Raw genomic sequence first — 22,521 nt, forward strand, 5'->3', positions numbered from 1 at the left:
GGCCTCACGCTCTGTCGGTCACCTTGCCCCTCTTGCTGATGCAATTTCCCCGTAATTGCAGATTCAGCAGGAGGAATGCTTCGGGCCTTTGCACCTGACCGCATGAGCAGAGGTCACGGCCAGCCCCCTTGGATCTCAGTCCAGCTTGGCTGCTTGGCCGTGACGTTCCAGGTCACAGGGCCTGCCGGCACAGAGGAGCAGGCCCTTCAGTGCCGTCGAGCACTCGGAGCTGCTGCCTCCACTGAGTTCATTCAGTGTCTATGCACAGAGCGCCCACTGTGTACCAGGCCCTATTCCACGTTCCGCAGTCACCGAGCCCCAGGGCTGGTGGGGACCTGCCCTCGGGTACACTGTGTCCCGTCATGTGGCTTTACGTGTGTCTCCGAGGGAGGCTGGCATTGCGGTCCACCTCTCAGCACAAACATCTGTCCCCTGGGAAGGGGGTCCCATTTCTGGGTGCGAGCAGCCCCCTGGGGTCCGTGTCTCCTCCTTACCTGGCTCAAGGCCCCGGCTCCTGGGTCCTGGACAGCAGGGAGCCCACCCCTCGGGGCTGTGGAGGGGGGCCTTGCTCCTGGAGGCCACGCCGAGGGCCCAGGCGCCACCTCCGGCCGTCGCCCTGAGGGAGCAGGCCCGACGCCAGCGCGGCTCCTCTGTGAGGCCCGGGAAACCCTGCCTGAGGGTGCGGGTGGGCAGGTGCCCCTGCCCCCAGGCTCTCCTGTGTGAGTGACACTCACCAGCCAGCTCTGGATGCCACCCATCCGGGTTCTCCAGGAGGCACTCATAGCGGGTGGGGTCCCCTCCCTCCCCCTCTGTGGAGGGAGGGAGTCTGATCACTGGGAGGCTGGTGGTCCGTACCCGCCCCCCCCGACTCTGGACGTGTTTACTACCCCCGCCTGGGCTCAGGACAGGGCATTGGATGGGAAGGACAGGGCTGGGTCCTGGCCAGGCTGGGGGCTCTGCAGGGCATGGGTGTCCCTGTCTCTTCTTATATTCCAACGTCACTGCAGGGGGCGCAAATCTTGGACCCCACTTACTGATGATCTGCATCAGGACATAGGTCCCCCCTCCTGCAGCGGGGGGCTGGCCACGGAGGGCGCTGGGGAAGGCCCCTCCTCCAGCCCCTCGGCAAGGCTCACCAGGTGCCCATCCTCAGCCAGCAGGGCGACGCTCGCTGGGAGGGCGGAGAGGGAGGCAGGGCAGGGCTGGTACGACCCCCGCTGGGGCGGGGGGGCCCTCAGCCGGTCCTCCAGCACCCTTGCTGCCCCCCCTCACCGTCAGGGGGCACCTGGCCGCTCTGCCTCAGGTGGGCGGTGAGGGTCCCAAGGCCACACCAGATGTTCACCAGCTCCCAGCAGCTGGCTGTGGGAGAGGGGCAGAGGTGGGCGCATGGCACCCGCCTTCCCCCCAGACCAGGATGCTCTGCCTCCCTCCTGCCCATCTCCCCAGACATCTGAAGGACTCTTGCCTCCACCATGCAGCCCCGCCTCCACCAGAAGCTCAGGTGCCCCGCCCCCCCCTTCCCGAAGCTGCAGGATCCCTGACCAGCGAAGAGATGGGACAGTTGGAACACACGCTCCCCCAGCAGCGGCACAGCAGCTGTGTGGCCCAGAAGAGCCCGCCTGTTTCCCTCAAGCAACTCCCCATGGGTGTCATCCCATGGACACCCCCTTCCCCACACCGCCTCCTCGTTCTCCCCCTCCAAGGCAGAGGGAACGTACCCCCACCTGTCTGCTAGGACAGGGGACCCCACTTACCTCCGAACATCACCTTGATAAACATGGCCGTGGTGGGGACAGATCCCTCCGACCCCCAACTTCCGACCTGGGGAAGGAGCTGGGGTGGAGCTCGACTGCAGGGTGGGGCCCTGTGGGAGGTGTACGGGTGGAGGGGTTGATGGGTGGGTGGGCTCAAGCGGAGCTCCTTGCTCAGTCCAGGCGGTCCCTGCAGCTAGTCCAGGATCCTCAGCCTTCTCCCGCTCACTGGATCAGGGAAGACTGAGGTTCCCTCCCCTGCCCCCCCACCCAGCTTCCAAGCTGGTCTCTGTGGCAGTGGGAGCTGCCAAGAGGTCTGAGCGGCCAGTATCCGGGTAACGGGGTTTGTGGAGGGTCCGGGCATTCCCGGTGCAGGGCTCTAGTGCGGGCTGGAGCCTCAGGCCCAGAGCTGTCCAGAGACCAGTGCCCTCCCACCGCCGCCGCCCACAAGGAGAGACAGAGCTCCCAGGCGGGGAGTCGGAGGTTCCTGGAGGGGGAGCATCCTCAACTCTGCAGGCCCCCTTCCCAGGCGCACTCCCGGCCTCCCCGTCTTCTGTCCCCTGTTCTTGTTGAAGTATGATTGGCATACAGTTCACAGCCACTCTTCGGAGTGTTCTCCACACTAAGGATACAGAACATGTCCCTCGTCCCCCCAAACTCCCAGCCAGGCTGTCACGAAGAGGGAGGCGGCCGACGGGGCAGGGCCTTGCACTCCTGCGTGTGGGGTCCACCGGGGTCGTCCCCGTGTCGGTGGCCCCTTCCTCTCACGCCAGGAGGGTCCCCTTGCCTGGAGGTGCCGTGGATCCGCTCGCTGCCTGCTCTTTGGGTTGTTTCCCGCATGGGGTGATGATGAAGAGGCCAGTACAGACACTTGCCAGCAGGTCTCTGGGTGAACAGGCATTTATTTCTCTTTCCTGCGGGCAGATCCTGGGAGTGGGGTGCCGGACCGTCCGGGGAGAGTATGCTTCTGTTTCTAAGAAGCTGCCGTGTTCTCCAGTGTGCTGCACCATGTCACGGCCCCTCTGTGCGTCTGGACTCAGGAGACCTCCTTCTCAGCGGCCCTCCCCACCGGGTGGTCAGGCCATCTGTGCCCTTCTGGGGGCAGAGCTCAGCGCCGGAGGCGGGAGGAGGCCCAGATCCCAGCGCAGCCCGCCAGCGTTGCTCTGCTTCCCTCGGCATTCATAGCTGGAGAAAGGGCAAGGAGCACCGGCTGCAGCCCCACCTGGAGGACGCACTTCGATGGCAGCAGGCGCTCAGAGGTGGCCCCGGGCAGCATTCCCCAGACGCACAGGCCAGTGCTTTCTCCCCAGGACACCACTGTGTCTGGGGACCCGAGTCCTGCAGCACGGTCGGGAGCGGCTGTGCCCAGATTCCGGCCTGCACCCTTGGCTCCAGCCACCACCCCTGTTTGTCAAGGGGTTTTTGTCTTTCGAGCCGCCGAGGAGGGAGTCTTTTGTCTGCAGTGTCACAGAAGTGCCATAAAGAGGGGCCCACAGTGGGAGCTTTATAACATTGGTGCGGAGGGCTGTAACAGGTCAGGGAGGCACTTGAGGGAGCCTTCTAGGGCGATGGAGATGTTCTAAAATTTGGTCTGGGTACAGGCTAGAGATGTGTGTGTGTGTGTGTGTGTGTGTGTGTGTGTGTGTAAAACCCTCGAGCCACACGTGTGAGGTCTGTGCATGTGACCGTACACAGGAGACCTCGGTGGAAAGCAGCCACCTGCTCTGACTGCACCTGTGGATTTCCAGCTCCTGCCCTCAGGCGGCCCTGCGGGGCCCACTGGCTGACGGGGAGACGGCACCGCCCTCCCCCGCTGTCAGGGTGGGGGGGCTGACGATTTGCATGTCGTGTCGGGGTCCAGCGGCCTCCCTTGCGTGGAGGTCCTGAAGCACCTGGAGCGCCGCCCGCAGAACAGCGGAATCCTGCCTGCCTCCCTGCTTCTGGCCATGGCCTGCCCGCCTCTGGCCCTCTTTCTGCTCGGGGCCCTCCTGGCAGGTGAGCCCTCCCAAGGCCTGGCTCACCTAGGGGTGTGTAAGACAGCACGGGGCTCTAGAAGTAAATCGCGGGGAAGTAAATCGTAGTGGGCAGGGGGGATGGTTTCCGAAGGGGCCCTGAGGGGGACAGGAGACCTGGCCTCAGTTTCCCCACTGGTGAGTGACCGGATAGCCAGGGTACCTTTGGACTCTGACTCTGGGGGGCTCTCAGAGACTGGTCTCCTACTCAGTTTTTCAGAGGGGAAGCTGGTGTGGCCTTGTCACTGCCCTGCAGGGCCTCAGGGACAAGCTATCCCTGAGGAGGTCTCCAGCAGTCAGTGGCCGGAGGCTGAGCCGATGGATATAGTAACAGCCCAGGCGGCCTCTTGGGGGTGGTCAGCCTGTAGCCAGGTTTTGGACGAGCCGAAGTGACCTAAGTGATGGGGGTCTGCAGGGCAAGGGATGAGGGTGGGCAGCAGGAGGACCCAGAGCCCACCAGCCCACCCTCTGAATTCTGGACCCTTAGCTGCATGTGGCTCCTTGGGAAGACGGGGCTTAAGGGTCGCCCGCTCTGTGGCCCACACAGTGCTGATTCCACAGCACTGGCTGTGAGCTTTTGGGAGCAGATTCTCCCGGGGAGTCTGACCCAGGCTTTGTGGGGCAGGGGCTGGAGGGAAGGGGCCCAGGCCAGACCTGAGTGTGTGTCTCTCAGCCTCCCAGCCAGCCCTGACCAAGCCAGAAGCACTGCTGGTCTTCCCAGGACAAGTGGCCCAACTGTCCTGCACGATCAGCCCCCATTACGCCATCGTCGGGGACCTCGGCGTGTCCTGGTATCAGCAGCGAGCAGGCAGCGCCCCCCGCCTGCTCCTCTACTACCGCTCAGAGGAGCACCAACACCGGGCCCCCGGCATTCCGGACCGCTTCTCCGCAGCTGCGGATGCAGCCCACAACACCTGCATCCTGACCATCAGCCCCGTGCAGCCCGAAGATGACGCCGATTATTACTGCTTTGTGGGTGACTTATTCTAGGGGTGTGGGATGAGTGTCTTCCGTCTGCCTGCCACTTCTACTCCTGACCTTGGGACCCTCTCTCTGAGCCTCCGTTTTCCTCCTCTGTGAAATGGGTTAATAACACTCACCATGTCAACAATAACTGCTCTGAGGGTCATGAGATCCCTGTGGCTCGGGGTGTGGGGGTAGGGATGGTCCTGGGGATTACTGCAGAAGAGGAAGCACCTGAGACCCTTGGCGTGGGGCCCAGCCTCCCCACCAGCCCCCAGGGGCCCAGACTGGTGGCTCTTGCCTTCCTGTGACGGGAGGAGCTGGAGTGAGAGAAAAAGGAACCAGCCTTTGCTGGTCCCGGCTCTGCATGGCTGGTTGGGTTCCAACACTCAACGAGGGGACTGGACCGGGTCTTCGGGAGCCCCTGCCTACTCCTGGGTGGGGCAAGGGGGCAGGTGTGAGTGTGTGTGTGGGGTGCAGACACTCAGAGGCACCTGAAGGCAGGTGGGCAGAGGGCAGGGGAGGCATGGGCAGCAGCCCTCCTGGGGTAGAGAGGCAGTCTTGCCACCAGAAGCAGAACTTAGCCCTGGGAGGGGGGTGGGGGGGTTGAAGAACACAGCTCTCTTCTCTCCCGGTTCCTCTAAGAGGCGCCACATGAACAGGGGGACTACCCATCAGATGCATGAGAGGGTCCCGCCCAGGCGCCAAGCCATCTCCTGGGCTCTCATCGGTCTTTGAGGGGACGAGATGGGCAGGCGGGTCCCGGGCTCCCCACGAAGGCGGCGGGTGGAAAATCCCAACAGGCGTGATGGGCACGCCTGCCCTTCTCCCGGGGACCCCAGCGCCCCCCTCGGCCTCCGGCCGGCCCCACCCGCAGGACAGGTACCCAGCCCGCCCAGCCGGCCGGGACGCGCTCGGGGACCGCCCCGAGAGCCGCGCGCCCACGGGACGGCCCGCCCCCCCCGGAGTCCAGCATCCAGGGGCCTGGCGTGCAGGCGGCGGGACCAGCGAGACGCGGGCCTCCGCGCGGCCTAGAGCGGCCGCGGAAGTGCCGCGGGCGGGGGCGGGGCCGCGGGCTTCGCGTCAGCAGCCGCCAGCGAGCGAGGCCACGGCCGCGGGGCTGGAGGCGCTGAGCTGCGGCCCCGCCCCGCCCGGGAGAGCGGCCACCTGTCCCTCTGGGGGCGCAGGTGTGGGCGGCCCCCGGCGCTGGGAGCAGGTGCGGGGCCGCGGCCGCTCGTGAGCCTCCAGCCCGGAGGACGGGCCCCGGGGGCCGGCCCGGTGCCCAGGCCCTGGGAGCCCCGGAGGACAGAGTGACAGAGGCCGGAGGAGCCGGGAAGGCCCGAGAGAGGTGGGAAGCACGGGGTTCCAGACCTAGGACATTTCAGCCCCAAAGCATCGGTGAAAACATTGCTGGGCACAGATAAAAGCGTCGCCAACTTTTTCAACACGGCGGAGACTTTAGCGGGTAGCTGGCACCTAGGGGGAATGGAAAAACCAGGATTTAGCAGGTGGGTGGAGGTCACAACTGCCCAGATCCTGAGAAAGAGGGGTCAGCGGGGCGGGAAAATTAGTGGGGAGAGGAGCTTTCAGAAACCAAGGGAATGAAACGAGGCTTGAGGTTGGTTATCCAGCAGCCGCCCCCTGCCCCGTGAGTGAGCGAAGGCTGGGCCCCTTATTGTCACATCTTCCAGCTCTTCGCTAGAAAACCTAGAGTTTTAAATACTGTGGCAGCTGAGTCAAACAATAAGGAAAAGCCCGACTCTTTGAGAGCCAGGCACAAGGCGTCTGTGACAGGGTCTCCAGGCTGCCCATTTGCAGTCTCTGAAACGGAGGGTTTTTCGAGAAGGAGGTCTTGGGGTGCCTGCCAGAATTGGAGGGGGGGTGCGGGAAGTGAGGACCCAGAAGAGAGGGCTTGGCCCGCTGCAAGGAGGTCACTGGACACTGGAGCTGAAGCGCCAGCCGAAACTGGAAACTCGAAATCTGTCTCCGTGCCAGCCACAAGGCCTATGATTTTCCTTGGCGACGTTCAGCATCTTAGGAGGAGCTGGCGGGGGAGGCGGGTAGTTCGTGGGCGGTTGCAGCAGGGCAGGAAGGTGAGGAACCTGAGGCTGGTCAGAGAGCTGGTTGGAGTGATGCCCATCGGTGGACCCGCTGGAGAAGGCCTGAGTAGAGAAGGTCTAAGCTTAACGGGGAAGGGGTGGGCCAGGGAGGAAATGGGGTGGGAAGTTTGAGGAGGGGGAGCAGTGGAGATGGGGGTTGTGAGGAATGGGAGTGAGCTTAGACGCTTGAGGATACTGCAGTTCTGTGCTTTTTTTCACACCTGGCTGAAAATTCACTGAAAACAAAACAACCCTTGCTCTGTGACAGCCTAGAGGGGTGGGAGGGAGGCTTAAGAGGGAGGGGACGTGCGTGTGCCTATGGGTGATTCATGTGGGTGTACGGCAGAAAGCAACATGGTATGTAATTACCCTCCAATTAAAGATCAAGTACAACTTAAAAACCCCAAACACAACATTGTAAGTCAGCTAGACTCCAGTAAACATTTCAGTAAAAAGATTCAACTGGGAATGAGTTCCGCCGTGACTATCCTGATGAATTTCCCGTGTCTTCTTGAGGCCATTCCTCTTTGAACTTCTGTGTTTGGGGAAGCGTGCCTTTGTATGGAGTCCTGAGGAGTAAATGAGACGGGCTTGTAGAAGGCCTAGTAGTGCCTTGCACGCGGCAGATGCTCAATAACCTCGAGTTGTCACCATTATGGTACCTCAAGAGTCTCCTTGGAGCTTGCACGGTTTCTGAATGGGGTCCTGCGGGGCTCCCTTGGGGCTCCCACAGTGGGGTTGGGGGGCTGAGTGGGGGTGTTCCCCCCTCCTTGCTTGTCCCTGTGGAACACCCCCTTCCACCCGAGCAGCTCTGCTTTGGTCTCTTGTGTTTGTTTATATCTCCTAGATTGTTGTTCAGTCGCTCAGTCGTGTCCAACTCTCCGACCCCATGGACTGCAGCACACCAGGCCTTCTGCCTTCACCATCTCCCGGAGCTTGCTCAAACTCCTGTCCATTGAGTTGCTGATGCCGTCCAACCATCTCGTCCTCTGTCGTCCCCTTCTCCTTTTGACCTCAGTCTTTCCCAGCATCAGGGTCTTTTCCAATGAGTCAGCTCTTTGACTCAGGTGGCCAAGTATTGGAGCTTCAGCTTCATTATCAGTCCTTCCAATGAATATTCAGGGTTGATTTCTTTTAGGATTGAGTGACTTGATCTCCTTGCAGTCCAAGGGACTCTCAAGAGTCTTCAACACCACAGTTCAAAAGCATCAGTTCTTCGGCACTCAGCCTTCTTTATGATCCAACGCCCACATCCGTACATGACTACTGGAAAAACTTTGGCTCAGAGATAATTGACTTGATTGAATACAAAGTTCTTTGGCAAAAAATAAAAGTGTGGCAAGCAGTACTGACACAAAAGCAAGTGGCTTTTCCTCCCTTGAGTCATTTATTTATTCAGTGGGTGTGTGCGTGTAGAGACGGAGCGGCTGTGCTGGGAGATGGGGCTTCCACTTCAGAGGAGCCCTGGACCTGCCCTCGGGGAGTTCACAGGCAGTGCTTCGGGGGGTCCTGCCAGGACGCCTGCCCTTCGAGTGCCCAGTGCTGTGATGGATGCGTGTCCCGCATCTGTGGCCACTGGGGCCACGTGCCCGAGATTGTCCGGGTCTGAGGGTGCAGAGAAGAGGAGGCATTTGGACTGAGTCTGGAAAAATGAGCATGTGGCCACGTGAGAAGCCAGTGGTGAGGGGACCAGTCAGGCGGAGGAAAGAGCGGCTCATACAAGTTGTGGAGCTGGAAGCACGAGGGTGTGTGGAAGCAGAGGCCGGGGACAGGGCCGCAGGGCCGGCCATGGAGGGCGTGGGCTGCTGCAGGCTCCTGAGAAGGGGGACGCTGCCATCAGGACCGGGTTTAGGTGTTTGACCCTGGTGTCCACGTAGAGAACAGATGTGTGGGGGGGGAGCTGGAGATGGGCATCCATCGGGAGTCAGCCTGGAGAGAGGCAGAGACCCCGTCAGTGGGCCCTCAGGACGTGGATGGGGCGGGTGTTGGGAAGATCTGACTCCTGGGTTCCGGCTGGGGCTCCGGGCTGGAGGGGTGCCGCCCACCGAGCACAGGAGGCAAACAGATGCCCTCTCCCAGCAAGACCCCAGCCCCAGCACCCTCCGGGGCCGGACTCCGCCCCTCTTCCAGAATGGCTCCCCTGATGTCCTCGCCCCGCTTTCCGGTGCCCTGAGCCTTTAGGGTCTGGATCCCCTTGATGTCCTCGCCCATCTTTCCGGTGCCCTGAGCCTTTAGGGTCTGGATCCCCTTGATGTCCTCGCCCCGCTTTCCGGTGCCCTGAGCCTTTAGGGTCTGGACACCAGCGTCCGCCTTGCGCTTGTTTCTGGGGAGTCTCTGGCTTGTCTCTGACTCACCCAGGACCGTCTTCGAGGGCAAGGTTGTGTCCTTGGTTCCATCTGCTTTGGGGTCCGGCTCCTCGCTGCTTGACCTGCTGACGTGACAGTGTCTCTTGTTTTCTTTTCAGAATCCGAGAGCAGCTGTGTGTGTCCCAGACAGACCCAGCCGCTGGGATGACGGGCCCCTCTGTGGAGATCCCCCCGGCCGCCAAGCTGGGTGAGGCTTTCGTGTTTGCCGGCGGGCTGGACATGCAGGCCGACCTGTTCGCGGAGGAGGACCTGGGGGCCCCCTTTCTTCAGGGGAGGGCTCTGGAGCAGATGGCCGTCATCTACAAGGAGATCCCTCTCGGGGAGCAAGGCGGGGAGCAGGACGATTACCGGGGGGACTTCGATCTGTGCTCCAGCCCCGTTCCGCCTCAGAGCATCCCCCCGGGAGACAGGGCCCAGGACGATGAGCTGTTCGGCCCGACCTTCCTCCAGAAATCAGACCCGACTGCCTACCGGATCACGGGCAGCGGGGAAGCCGCCGATGCGCCTGCCAGGGAGGCGGTGGGCAGGGGTGACTTGGGGCTGCAGGGGCCGCCCAGGACCGCGCAGCCCGCCAAGCCCTACGCGTGTCGGGAGTGCGGCAAGGCCTTCAGCCAGAGCTCGCACCTGCTCCGGCACCTGGTGATTCACACCGGGGAGAAGCCGTATGAGTGCGGCGAGTGCGGCAAGGCCTTCAGCCAGAGCTCGCACCTGCTCCGGCACCAGGCCATCCACACCGGGGAGAAGCCGTACGAGTGCGGCGAGTGCGGCAAGGCCTTCCGGCAGAGCTCGGCCCTGGCGCAGCACGCGAAGACGCACAGCGGGAGGCGGCCGTACGCCTGCCGCGAGTGCGGCAAGGACTTCAGCCGCAGCTCCAGCCTGCGCAAGCACGAGCGCATCCACACCGGGGAGAAGCCCTACGCGTGCCAGGAGTGCGGCAAGGCCTTCAACCAGAGCTCGGGCCTGAGCCAGCACCGCAAGATCCACTCGCTGCAGAGGCCGCACGCCTGCGAGCTGTGCGGGAAGGCCTTCTGCCACCGCTCGCACCTGCTGCGGCACCAGCGCGTCCACACGGGCAAGAAGCCGTACGCCTGCGCGGACTGCGGCAAGGCCTTCAGCCAGAGCTCCAACCTCATCGAGCACCGCAAGACGCACACGGGCGAGAGGCCCTACCGGTGCCACAAGTGCGGCAAGGCCTTCAGCCAGAGCTCGGCGCTCATCGAGCACCAGCGCACCCACACGGGCGAGAGGCCTTACGAGTGCGGCCAGTGCGGCAAGGCCTTCCGCCACAGCTCGGCGCTCATCCAGCACCAGCGCACCCACACGGGCCGCAAGCCCTACGTGTGCAACGAGTGCGGCAAGGCCTTCCGCCACCGCTCGGCGCTCATCGAGCACTACAAGACGCACACGCGCGAGCGGCCCTACGAGTGCAACCGCTGCGGCAAGGCCTTCCGGGGCAGCTCGCACCTCCTCCGCCACCAGAAGGTCCACGCGGCGGACAAGCTCTAGGGTCCGCCCGGGGCGAGGGCACGCCGGCCCTGGCGCCCCCGGCCCAGCGGGTGGACCTGGGGGGCCAGCCGGACGGCGGAATCCCGGCCGGCTGTTCTCTGCTGTGACCCCGGGGGGTTGGTTTTGCCCTCCATTCGCTTTTTCTAAAGTGCAGACGAATACACGTCAGAGGGACGAAGTGGGGTTAAGCCCCCGGGAGACGTCCGGCGAGCTCTAACCTCAGACACTTGCAGAAGTGAAGCGGACTCGCAGCCCGTACAGCCCGGGGAAGATGAGTCCAAAGTCGAGGGTCACCTTGGCCACTGCAGGGTCGCTCGGCGGTGGGGCGGAGCGGGTGCAGGAGGGCTCCTCCTGGGCTTGGGGTGGCAGGCGAGGACCCCGCGCCTCTCAGCCCTCGGCCTGGGTTGGCAGAGGGCGGGCCTGGCTGTAGGCCCTCCAGCGGAGGTGGAGGCGCTGCCCGGCTCAGCCAGGCACAGGACCCTGCCACGAGGAGTAGCCCTCCGCCAGACCCGGGGTCCAGGCTGGGGCGCCTGCGGGGCCTCCGTTCTGTGGCTGGGCAGCCTGCGCCCTGTCCAGGGATGAAGGGGTTCCGGTCTGAAGGGCTGGGTTCAGGGTCCAGCTCTGGCCCCTCCTGCCTTGGTGTCCTGGAGGAAGCCCCAAGGCTCCGTTTCCCTCTCCAGGAGGTGGGGACGTTGGGAATGCCACATTCCCCTGGGGGGTGTGTGTGTGTGTTCAAGGCTCCCATTCAGACTGGGACTGGGCACTCACGAGCTTTGGCAACTGGCAACTGAGGACGGAGACCCAGGGTGACACCCCACCTCCTGCTGCGGCCCCCCCGGCAGGGGAGACACAGGCCCGTCTGTTCCCAAGATGGCAGGGCCCCTCCCCCTCCAGCTTGTGCCCTGGGTGTGGTGCCTGGGGCTACAGCGACCCTTTCCGGTTCCCCGGGCCAGTTCAGCTGGGCATCCTCAGGGCGGGGCTCTGAGGGTGCCATGTTTCCAGAGCTCCTCCTCCTCCTACCAGTAGCAGGCGGGGGGCCAGCTCCCAGGCAGCCCCCTGGCATCGCCTAGGTGCAGACCTGCCCGCTGTGACCCAGCAAGGCTTGAAGGTGGCCATCCCAGTTAAGGCCCCTGCCCCTGGCCCGGGAATGGGCTCGGGCAGGGCGGCATCTGCTGCCCCAGAAGCGTCTGTCCCTGGCCCCTGGGAGTTGGCGGTGGTCTCTGGTACTGTCCCTCGCAGGGCCCCTTAGCACTGCTCGGGGAGGAGGTGGGCTGAACTGATTTTGAAGTTTTACATGTCTGCGGCCGCAGTCCTACGAGCCCGTCAGGGTCATGCTGGTTATTTCAGCAGATGGGGCTTGGCTCGGCAGCTAGGATGGTCCTGAATAAAAATGGGAAGGCCAGAGCTGTTCCTCCATCAGCAGGCTTGGCAGCTGGGGACGTTGAAAGGACAGGTCTGCTGGTCTGGGGAGACCAGCTCTGTGCAGCCCCTCTGCTGTCCGTGGGGGTACTAAACCAGCCCCTGTGTGTGCCCATCTGAGTGGCAGCCCGCCTGGAGGATCGCCCATCACTTGTGAGAATTGAGAGAATGCTGACACCCCTGCTCGGTGCAGGGGGACAGGGCCCCCTAAGATCTACCTCCTTGCCCCACCCCCGGGACCCCCTCAGCCTTGGCCAGGACTGTCCTTACTGGGCAGGGCAGTCATCCACTTCCAACCTTTGCCGTCTCCTCCGCGCGCTGTGCTCCCAGCCAAATTGTTTTATTTTTTTCCAAGCATCACTTTGCACACGTCACCACTCTCCTTAAAACCACCCTTCCGGAGTCTCCTACTCGTAAATCGCCGGTTTCAGCCAACCTGGGTCGCCCCCCAAGCCCAGCAAGCCTACCGAGCCCCGCGCCTCCCAGCTACTTCACGCTCGCCTCAAGCTTCTAAACGCGGACCTTCTCCCCCCCACCCCCATCCCTTTCTTTTCTGATGATTTATGTAACAAGGCAGGTAAGACTCCTCTCCTGAAGGGTTGACAGACTCACACAAAACCGTGGTCAGACCAGACAAGTGCTTTTTTTCAGAAGTGTGAGCGGAACCTAGTCTTCAGCTCACGCTCTTTCCTTGTTTTCTTATGTGTTCTAAGTCCTTTGACTTCGGCTCCCAGACAGCGACGTTGTAAGAGGCCGTCCTGGTAGCATTTGAATTGTTCTCGAGTTTCGTTGTTGGATTTTGTTTTATTGTCTTAGTTTTCCCTTCTTTTAGCAGACGTTGTTGACTGTCGTAAAGCTCCAGTTCTTGGTTCTGTTTACTAATCGAATTGTTTTGTCAAAGTACATGTATTCTGCTCTTTTCTTTATCTTTTTTGTCGCTTAATATTAACACTTTACATTTCTAAGATTAATTATTTAGGTAATTAATAATTTTTAACATTTCTAGTAAACGTGGGTACTTTGGTCTGTGTTTGTTTTCTTGTAGTTACAGCTTTTTCTGCTCTATACTGTTGACGTCTGTTTTTTTTTTTTGCTCTTAGGAATTTCCTTTGACCCCATTATTATTATTTTAATTAGTATTTTTTAATACTAATTAAAAATTAGTATTTTTAAATGAACCCTAATCCTAACCCCAGTGATGACTGCTTCAGTCATTGCTGTTACTTATTATGTGCTGGTGTCGGGATTTTTAAGTGTCCATAGACATTCTCTGAGCCTGAATATATTATCAGTTTTTATACAGCATTTGTGTACTCTCAAGAAACGTGTTTTCACTCTGTCAGTTCGGTTTGTTACCTCAGTCTTTATGTTATTTTGCTCCAGTCCGCACTTGCTCTAACTTGTCTTCCCTTCGAGGTGTGAGGACGCCTGGCAGCCGGTGAGCATGCCGGGGTCCGGGGTCGTGGGCCCAGGCGCCCAGCAAAGCCGTGTGGGTGTGTGCACGGGTGGGCTGCTCCGGGAGGAAGCCTGTGGCCCTCGAAGGGCCTGTGGCCCCACGGTAGTTAGGAGCGCTGGTTTACCTGGTCACACCACGGTCTGATTTTGTGTGTTTTTCCCTGACGTGTTTCTGTTTTGCCTTGGTTTCTATTCTGTTTTATGAGTGCCGTTTACGCTTTGTTAGTCATGCCGTTATCTCGATAGACAGGGTATACGTGATCAAGTGATTACCGTATTTGGAGCAGATGTCTATTTAACAGAGATGAACTGAGAACCTGTGCCTTTGCATGCCCTCTTTGCCTCTTTTAATGCTTCTAGCTTCAACTTCTCTTTTCCAAACATCATAATGGAAACCCCTTGCTTTTTTTTTTTTTTTAATTTGCATTTGCATGAGAGTTTATTTAGCTCGGCATTTTATTTTTTAAATTTGTGTATATATTTTTGCTATATATCTGTAACTTATAAACAGCAAATTATTGGATTTTGCTTTCTGATTCTTTCTGTAATTTTTCTTACATAAGAAGTTCTCCTATGAGTAACATTGCTGTTTAGAGTGAGGCATGATTTATTTCCAGCTTAGTATGTATTGGGTCGGTTAACCCCCAAAGGTCATGCTCATCCCCGCCCCATCTCTGTGAGTTATTGTCCGAGTGTGGAGCGCCCTGTCTAGGCCGACGAGAGACCCACCATCAGGCACACCTGCCCCTCCTGGTCTGGTCAGTGCCAGGCTCTGTCCTGAGTCCACTCCTGACGTCACAGGCTGGTGCTTCAGCGACCTCGGCTGTGACACGGAGGGTGTGATGGCACTGCCCAGCCCCGTGGGGCTTGGAGGACTAAAGGATGCACACCTGCCTGGCAGACTGAGGGCACAGGTGTTTCTCACACTGTCAGCGTTTTGAAATATTCCTTTGATTTTCTACCCTAACTCCCAAAGGCCGTTCAACATAAGCTAGAATGCTACGTGGTGCTTGATTACATTTTAGAAAAGTTTCAGCAAATACCACGAGATGCAGCAAAGAACTAGACCTCACAGATCAGGCCGCCTGCATAAGGGAGCCCACACAGTCGTGGGAGACGGGGACCCTCTCCCACGTCCTGCCTGTCCCAGGATGGTCCCCTCACCCGCCCCCTCTCTCCCCTGGCCCTCCTGTGGTGGGGGCCGGCCACCGTCACAGCTGCAGAGCCTCAAGAAGGGGGTCGCCCTGGCCACTCCCGTGGCAGGAGGGACGCGAGGGCAGGAGCTTACCGTGGGTGCAGTGGTCTCGGATCAGCTCAGCTGGCCGCTGCGGGGTCGGGGGGACAGTTCAGTGGGAGGCAGGAGCCCCCACTACAGCTGCCGGGACTTCTCAGAGGTGACAAGGGGGTTCAGTCACCTCAGCCCAGGTGGAAACCAAATGGCCTCTTGCGCGGCTCCTGGGGCCACGCGGAGGTTCGCTGGGATCACAGGTATCTGGATGTGTGTGCCATGGACATGCACCACCTTCGGGGGGTAAGGGGTGGGGAAAGGCAGCCCCTTTCTTTTGGGGGACCCCCTCTTCAGTGTCTGATAACCAGGAAACCAAATCAGAAGGTGGTCTGGGGGTGCTGAGCAGGGTGTCTCCGACACCACAGGCCACACACTCACACAGCCTCCAGGACTCCAGTGGGGCTGAGCGCTGGAGACTCACCCACGTTTGCTACCCCCCCACCCAAGGCCATCCCAGAACAGCTGCCTGCGTCCTCACAGCTGGCCCCTCCCCTCTGGTCTAACCCAGTGTGGGTGGGCCGGCCTGGGGTCTCCACCTGCCTCCTGCTGTTCCCTGGGCTGCTGGCTGTCTGCAGATGCGGGGCCCTGGCCCGGAGAAGCCCCATCAGAGCCCAGAGGACGGGAGTGGAGCGGGGAGGTGAGCCCCGGAGTCTCGAGGGGCCAGAGGCAAAATACTGGGCTGTGTCCCTGGAAGGCAGTTTCCCGTGAAACCTTCAATATAGGCCGCCCCAGACGATCAGCCTCATCTGCTACTTGGATTCCTCCCGGTAGCGAATGGTGATTGGGTTCTACATGGACCCGGGACTTCTGTTTGAATTATAATCTTTCCCCCACTGCCCCTCCAGGGATCTGGAAAATGGAGGCCTGGGCTAGACGGAAGCTTCCTCCAAGATTCTTTATTGAAGGGATTCGAAGAGAAACAGGTGGTCAGTAATCTGTGGGGGATGGAGGGGTGAGCGCTACGTGTAACGGTTTTACTGTTGCTACGGGACCAGTTTTGATGTCTTTCCCCTTCAAGAAGCAGACCCAAACACCGAGATGCTGAGGTTAGCAGCACAGAGCGGGTTCATCCACAAGGCAACCAGGCAGGGAGACCAGAGACGCTCTGGAATCTGCCTCCCTGTGGGCACGGGCTGGGTGCTCACGGATGAAGACCAAGCAGCAGGTGGCGTGGGGCGTGGGGAGCCTGCGGAAAGCGATGGACAAGGTGCGGGACCGCGGTCCGCGCGGTGGACCCAAGCTCCGCCTCTGCGCTGCAGCGCGAGCTGGGGGCGGAGCTTCCAGGGACCCGCGACCACGCCCAGTGGGAGGGTCCGCGGTCCACCCAGTCCTAACAGCTCAGCTCCAACTAGACGCCGCTGAGTCCGGCTTTCTAGAGAGCAACCCCGGCGGGTATTTTATGGTTCTGGCTTCCTGATTGGAGGACACGCGAGTCTTAGAACACCCTTGATTAGTGCGGGCAGGCGGAATGGATTTGACTGATCACGACCCGCAGTTTCACCATCTCAGGAGCCGCCCTCACCCCCACCTATCCTGCCAAAGGGGGGCCTCGGTGCTGAGATCGGGGCCACACGTGCACTAGACCGTCGGTCAGCGCTGCTGCTGAGCGGACCCGGGGCCATCCTCACACCGCCACTGGCCCCTGTGCGCAATAAAAGGAAGGAAAGCGGGAAAAGCGCTTTCTGGCCGCGTTGGCCTTGCGCGTTCCTCCATCGCCATCTGCTGGCAGAGCCCGGCATGGCACCCGCTGCACAGAAACCTCGGTGTCCGTTTGGGTGCCCCATCCTTGACCCCGAGATAGCACCCTCCGTCCAAAATGAAAAACAGCTGCTCCCAAGAGTCATTATAATCACAGCCAATTGTGTTAATTCGTCCTCGGATCCACTCACAGTTCCACGGAACATTCTGCTAACCTCTGACAACTCCTACATAAAGCAATACTGAGAAGAAAAGAACGTGGTTGATAAATACAAAGGCATACAACAATAAGGAGCAAAGAAAAAAGACAGTCCTCGCAGTTCTGCTTTGTTCATCTCTCATGAGTAGGATGGCAGATAAAACACAGAATGCCCAGTGAATAATTTTAGTCTAAGTATGTCCCAAATACTGCCTAATCTTCAAATCTAACCTTATTTTAAAATATATATTTTTTGCTGGTCACTCATTAGTTCATGCACCAAAGGCTTTGTTTCTTGACTCCTAACTTTTTGACCCCTCTGGGGTGAGGAGCACCCCTAACCTCGAGAGCCCATCACACAGTCCCCTTGGGACTAGACCCTTCTTTGCCCATCACAGCTGACCGGAAGGGCCAGCCCATGGCCAGCGCTCGCGCCCCCTGGCGGACAGACTCTGCGCGGCAGCCCCGGGAGCCCGGGTGCGACCCCGCGGTCTCTGGCGCCCTCTAGTGTGGAAAGATCTCCTCCTGGTGTTCCCAGTCATTGGGCTGTATTTTATTAGAGAAGATGCTCGCGTGACGATGATGATGGTCCTTTACCGGGAGGCACGTTTGGGGCGTGTCGGCTCAGGGGCCGAGCTATTAGCCTGCATCGCGCCCACAGGCATCGCGTCCCCCTGAGCCGGGTCAGCTGTGGGCTGTCCTGACACGGGTTTCCCCCAGTCTCTGGCCCGCTGTCCCTCCCAGGTCAGTGTCCAGCGTTGCCCTTCTGGTTGTGGACTTGTGCAGCGGTCTCAGCAGATGGAGGGGCGACCCTAAAGGATGTATTGAGGCATCTCAGCACTGTCCTCCGCCCAGGTTTGCTGGTCAGCAGTGAAGTGACCGGGAAAAGGGGCTGTTTTGGGGTCCTTTCAGAGGCCTGGGTTAGACCAAAGTTTTCTAGAAGATTCACCATTGCAGGGAGTCAAAGACAAAACTAGGGTGGTCAGCAATCTGTGGGGGATTCGGCGGTGAGGGGATTCTGAATGCTACATGTAATGGTTTTACTATCGTTAGGGAACATTTTTTCCCCCCCTACAAACAGCAGGCCAAAATACTGAGATGTCAGGTTTGCATCAAAGAGCGGGTTCATCCACAAGGCAACCAGAGAACGCTCTGGAATCTGCCTCCCTGCGGGCACAGGCTGGGTACTCACGGATGAAGACCAAGCAGCAGGTGGCGTGGGGAGTGGGGAGCCTGGGGAAAGCGATGGACAAGGTGTGAGGACCTCCAGCGCGAGCTGGAGGCGGAGCTTCCAGGGACACGCGGCCACGCCCAGTGGGAGGGTCAGCGGTCCATCCAGTCCTAACAGCTCAGCTCCAACTAGACGCTGCTGAGTCTGGCTTTCTAGAGAACACTCCGGGCGGGTATTTTATTGTTTTGGCTTCGTGACTGGAGGACGTTCAAGTCTTAAAACACCCTTGATTAGTGCGGGGAGGCGGAATGGATTTGACTGATCACGACCCGCAGTTTCACCATCTCAGGGGCCGCCCTCACCCCCTCCTACCCTACCAAAGGTGGGGGCATCGGTGCTGAGATCTGGGGTGACACATAAAATCAGGTGAAGTCTTAGGACAGGGGGCCGATTCCAGGTCCTAGAGTGCAGGAAAAACCTACCTGGCCCCGGGCTAGACAGCGTGGAGGGCGTGGCCCGGGCTGGTGCACAGAAGTGGCCCCCAACTGGTCAGAAGGTGTGGGAGCCCAGGGCTGGTCTACTGCAGAAGGGGTCGCCTGGTGGACAGAGTGGGGCCTGAGTGCCTGCTGAACTGGTCCGTCAGGGCTGCTGAGCAGACACGGGCCCATCATCACTGGCTCCTGTGCTCGATAGAAGGGAGGGAAACCAGGAAAGCAAAGGCGCTTTATGGCCGCTTTTGTGTTTCGCGTTCCTCTAGCACCGTCTGCCGGCAGAACGCGGCATTACATCCGCTGGCCAAACCTCGGGGTCCGGCTTGGATGTCCCCATCCTTGTCTCGGAGATCTCACCTCTCAGCAGTTCCCCTGGGGACAATGTCGAGAAGATGCGACCTTGACCCGGAACTCGGTGGAGAGGGTGCCCTGGGTTCTTTCCGCAGTTGCTTGGAGTGGAGGTGCCTCATGTTGGGCTGGGAACGGGAGGAAGGAAACAGGTCATGATTGAGATGCTCTAGACAGACTGTCCCTGCTCTTGCCAAATTTCAGAAGATTGTCTTTAATAAATATTCCATTTTTTGTATGCCCTTAGGTCTATTTCCAGACACTTTAAATATATTGAAAGACTTTAAATATTTATATAAAAATATTATTTATAGACTGTATAAAAGGAACAGTTAGAACTGGACATGGAACAACAGACTGGTTCCAAATAGGAAAAGGAGTACGTCAAGGCTGTATATTGTCACCCTGCTTATTTAACTTATATGCAGAATACATCATGAGAAACGCTGGGCTGGAAGAAACACAAGCTGGAATCAAGATTGCCGGGAGAAATATCAATAACCTCAGATATGCAGATGACACCACCCTTATGGCAGAAAGTGAAGAGGAACTAAAAAGCCTCTTGATGAAGGTGAAAGAGGAGAGCGAAAAAGTTGGCTTAAAGCTCAACATTTAGAAAACGAAGATCATGGCATCTGGTCCCATCACTTCATGGAAATAGATGGGGAAACAGTTGAGACAGTGTCAGACTTTATTTTTTGGGGCTCCAAAATCACTGCAGATGGTGACTGCAGCCATGAAATTAAAAGACGCTTACTTCTTGGAAGGAAAGTTATGACCAACCTAGACAGCATATTAAAAAGCAGAGACACTACTTTGCCAGCAAAGGTCCGTCTAGTCAAGCTATGGTTTTTCCAGTGGTCACGTATGGATGTGAGAGTTGGACTGTGAAGAAGGCTGAGCACCGAAGAAGTGATGCTTTTGAACTGTGGTGTTGGAGAAGACTCTTGAGAGTCCCTTGGACTGCAAGGAGATCCAACCAGTCCATCGTAAAGGAGATCAGTCCTGGGTGTTCATTGGAAGGACTGATGTTGAAGCTGAAACTCCAGTACTTTGGCTACCTAATGCGAAGAGCTGACTCATTGGAAAAGACCCTGATGCTGGGAAAGATTGAAGGTGGGAGGAGAAGGGGACAACAGAGGATGAGATGGCTGGATTGCATCACTGACTCGATGGACGTGAGTCTGAGTGAACTCTGGGAGTTGGTGATGGACAGGGAGGCCTGGCGTGCTGCGGTTCCTGGGGTCGCAAAGAGTCGGACATGACTGAGTGACTGAACTGAACTGATACATAAATTTAAAATTAATATATAAAGCAAATACATGCAGACAATTATAAGCATATATTTATATTATAAATGCATAATTATAAGCAAGTATATGTTATATTTATAATAGTTTATAATGTATTTATAAGCAAGTATATATTATTATAAGCATAATTGTAAGTAGAAGTAACTTTGGGCTTTCCTGGTGGCTCAGACAGTAAAGAATCTGCCTGCAGTACAGGAGACCGGGTTCGATCCCTGGTTTGGGGAAATTCCCTGGAGAAGGGAATGGCAACCAACTCCAACATGTTTGCCTGGAGAATTCCATGGACAGAGGAGAGCCCGGAAGGTTGCAGTCCATGGGGTTGCAAAGAGCTGGATACAACAGAGTGACTAACACACATATATAAATAAATTTACCTATATATTGTATATATATTTATAAACATATTCAGATATTATAAATAATTAGAAACATATGATACATGTATTTAAATACTGTTATAAACATAAATTTAAAAAATAATTTTCAGCCCTTTGGCTTGGGGGTGTGTTTGTGGACGTCTTTGTGCTACTGTTCCTGAAGTGGAGCTCTCCCCTCCCAAACCGGCTTTTGAAATGACTGGGAAAGCAATGGAATACATAAGCATCAGGAAGATAGCAACAGAGCTGTCATTCTTCACAGAGGGTGTGCTTGAGTGTGTAGCAAGTCCCGCAGAATGTAGACAGATTAATATAGTCTATTAAAAATAGTGTAGCAAATTTACCAGGTGCGATTTCAAGTATAAAAACTTACTGGGTCTCTCAGTTCAGTTCAGTCGCTTGGTTGTGTCCGACTCTTTTTGACCCCATGGACCGCAGCACGCCAGGCCTCCCTGTCCATCACCAACTCCTGGAGTTCACTCAAACTCATGTCCATCGAGTCGGTGATGCCATCCAACCATCTCATCCTCTGGCGTCCCCTTCTCCTCCTGCCTTCAATCTTTCCCAGCATCAGGGTCTTTCCCAGTGAGTCAGTTCTTTGCATCAGGTGGCCAGAGTAGTGGAGTTTCAGCTTCAGCATCGGTCCTTCCAATGAATATTCCGGACTGATTTCCTTTAGGACTGACTGGTTGGATCTCCTTGCAGTACAAGGGACTCTCAAGAGTCTTCTCCAACAGCACAGTCTATGAATAGAATAGCAAATGAATAGAGAATAACATTTACGAGGATATATTTTACCATTGCATAAAATATATCAGCTTGTAGAGAACAGACTTGTTCCCAGGGGAGAGGGTGGGTAGGGATGGAGTGGGAGTTTGGGATCAGCAGAAGCGAGCTGTTATATAGAAGATGGATAAAAAGGATACACAACAATGTCCTACTGTGTGGCACCGGGAACTATATTCAGTAGCTTGTGAGAAACCATAATCGACAAGACTGAGAAAAAGTATATATATATGTATGTACTTGAGTCGCTTTGCTGTACAGAAGAAATTAACACAACATTGTAAATCGATATTTCAATAGAATCCACCCCCCCAAATATATAAGTTTCCTGGAGATGGAGACGGCAACCCACTCGATTTCTTGCACCCAATATTCTTGCCTGGAGGATCCCATGGATAGAGGATCGCAAAGACTCGGACATAACCCAGCGACTAACACTTTCCCTTTCAAATGTGTAGGTTTACTAGCGTGAATCTACAGAGATGCCCAAGACATTCGTTTATGAGGAAAACTCCACACGCAGCTTCACTGAGAATTATTAAACCTATTAAAGGGAGAGAGCGCCAGGATATTCATGGATTGAAAGATTCGATGTGGTCAAGTTGCCAGTTTCCCCCAAACTGATTGGTAAATTCCCCAGGAGCTGGCTCAAGGCGCAAAATTCCCTTTACCTTTTTTTAAGAGACGAAGCCAAGGAGCCGATTCTGGTTGAGAGACGCTCGGGTCCTCCTGCGGGAGAGCAGCCCTCTTCCCCCCGGTCGCCTGGGCAGTTTCGAGGCCACGACCAGAAGGACTTGGCTCCCTGTGTCGCGCACTCAGAAGTCTCCCTCTCCGTCCCAAGGACTCAGAAGCTGGGCGTCCTGCCCGCAGCAGAGGAGGCAGCCTGGAGGGGCCCCGCGGGCACAGCCGTCCGGGTTTCAGCCGAGTTGCCCGCCCCGCCCCTCTACCTGGGCGCTGCCGCCCGGCTCCGGGGCCGGCCGTGCCCTCCGTGGCCGCAAGGCGTCGCTGTCCCCCCGCTGGAAGTGCTGACCCGGAGGAAGGGCCCCAGACGGAGGGACTCGGAGCCTCCGAGTGACACCCTGGGACTCCGAGCGCTGGAGCCTGGCGTCACCCCAGGCAGGGGCAGTGGGGGCCCGGGGCGGGGTCAGGGGCCTCCCCCGGTTCTCATTTGACACCGCGGGGGTGCGCTGGGCACAGTGTCCAGGGGCCACATTCCGAGCAGGGGCGCGATGCAGGCCCGGGCTCGGCCTGTCCCGGGGCGTGAGTCCAGCTGCTTTGC

General features: G+C 58.0%; 2 protein-coding genes and 1 long non-coding RNA gene across 9 annotated transcripts; 2 read left to right on the plus strand and 1 right to left on the minus strand.

The window, feature by feature from the left end:
* Positions 1-3,640: 3,640 nt before the first annotated feature.
* On the plus strand, positions 3,641-4,849 carry VPREB3 (V-set pre-B cell surrogate light chain 3). The gene is made up of 2 exons (XM_005901590.3): positions 3,641-3,746; positions 4,437-4,849. Exons 1-2 carry the CDS (start codon positions 3,698-3,700, stop codon positions 4,751-4,753), a joined length of 366 nt encoding a protein of 121 aa, XP_005901652.1. The 5' UTR covers positions 3,641-3,697; the 3' UTR covers positions 4,754-4,849.
* Positions 4,850-5,815: 966 nt separating this feature from the next.
* Positions 5,816-14,094, plus strand: ZNF70 (zinc finger protein 70). 4 transcript variants are annotated; one of them, XR_011467406.1, is made up of 2 exons: positions 5,816-6,234; positions 7,673-8,173. XR_011467406.1 is itself a non-coding variant. In XM_070385805.1 (2 exons), exons 1-2 carry the CDS (start codon positions 6,212-6,214, stop codon positions 10,695-10,697), a joined length of 1,431 nt encoding a protein of 476 aa, XP_070241906.1. In that variant the 5' UTR covers positions 5,816-6,211; the 3' UTR covers positions 10,698-14,094. The 4 variants fall into 4 exon arrangements, 3 of the variants coding, with proteins under 3 accessions (XP_070241906.1, XP_070241907.1, XP_070241908.1); XM_070385805.1 differs by lacking the exon at positions 7,673-8,173 and adding an exon at positions 9,290-14,094; XM_070385806.1 differs by lacking the exon at positions 7,673-8,173 and adding an exon at positions 9,290-14,094 and having other exon boundaries at positions 5,816-6,074.
* A 1,699-nt stretch (positions 14,095-15,793) lies between these two features.
* Positions 15,794-22,112, minus strand: LOC138991413 (uncharacterized). 4 transcript variants are annotated; one of them, XR_011467365.1, is made up of 4 exons: positions 21,914-22,112; positions 20,830-21,199; positions 18,776-18,894; positions 15,794-18,607 (listed from the first exon to the last, which is right to left on the minus strand). It is a non-coding gene; the product is annotated as an uncharacterized lncRNA (long non-coding RNA). The 4 variants fall into 4 exon arrangements; XR_011467366.1 differs by having other exon boundaries at positions 15,794-17,568; positions 18,410-18,894; XR_011467364.1 differs by having other exon boundaries at positions 15,794-17,989; positions 18,410-18,894.
* Between the last annotated feature and the right edge of the window lie 409 nt (positions 22,113-22,521).

Source organism: Bos mutus, chromosome 17, assembly GCF_027580195.1.
Source record: "Bos mutus isolate GX-2022 chromosome 17, NWIPB_WYAK_1.1, whole genome shotgun sequence".
In the NCBI taxonomy this organism is placed as follows: Eukaryota; Metazoa; Chordata; class Mammalia; order Artiodactyla; family Bovidae; genus Bos; species Bos mutus.

What these genes read in the sequence shown, in the direction of transcription:
- ZNF70 (XM_070385805.1), top strand. Translation starts at nt 6,212, where the DNA reads ATGGAAAAACCAGGATTTAGCAG. An exon ending in GAAAAACCAGGATTTAGCAG is followed by an intron (nt 6,235 to 9,289) that starts GTGGGTGGAGGT and finishes TTTTCTTTTCAG; the next exon opens with AATCCGAGAGCAGCTGTGTG.
- VPREB3 (XM_005901590.3), top strand. Translation starts at nt 3,698, where the DNA reads ATGGCCTGCCCGCCTCTGGCCCTCTTTCTGCTCGGGGCCCTCCTGGCA. An exon ending in GCTCGGGGCCCTCCTGGCAG is followed by an intron (nt 3,747 to 4,436) that starts GTGAGCCCTCCC and finishes TGTGTCTCTCAG; the next exon opens with CCTCCCAGCCAGCCCTGACC.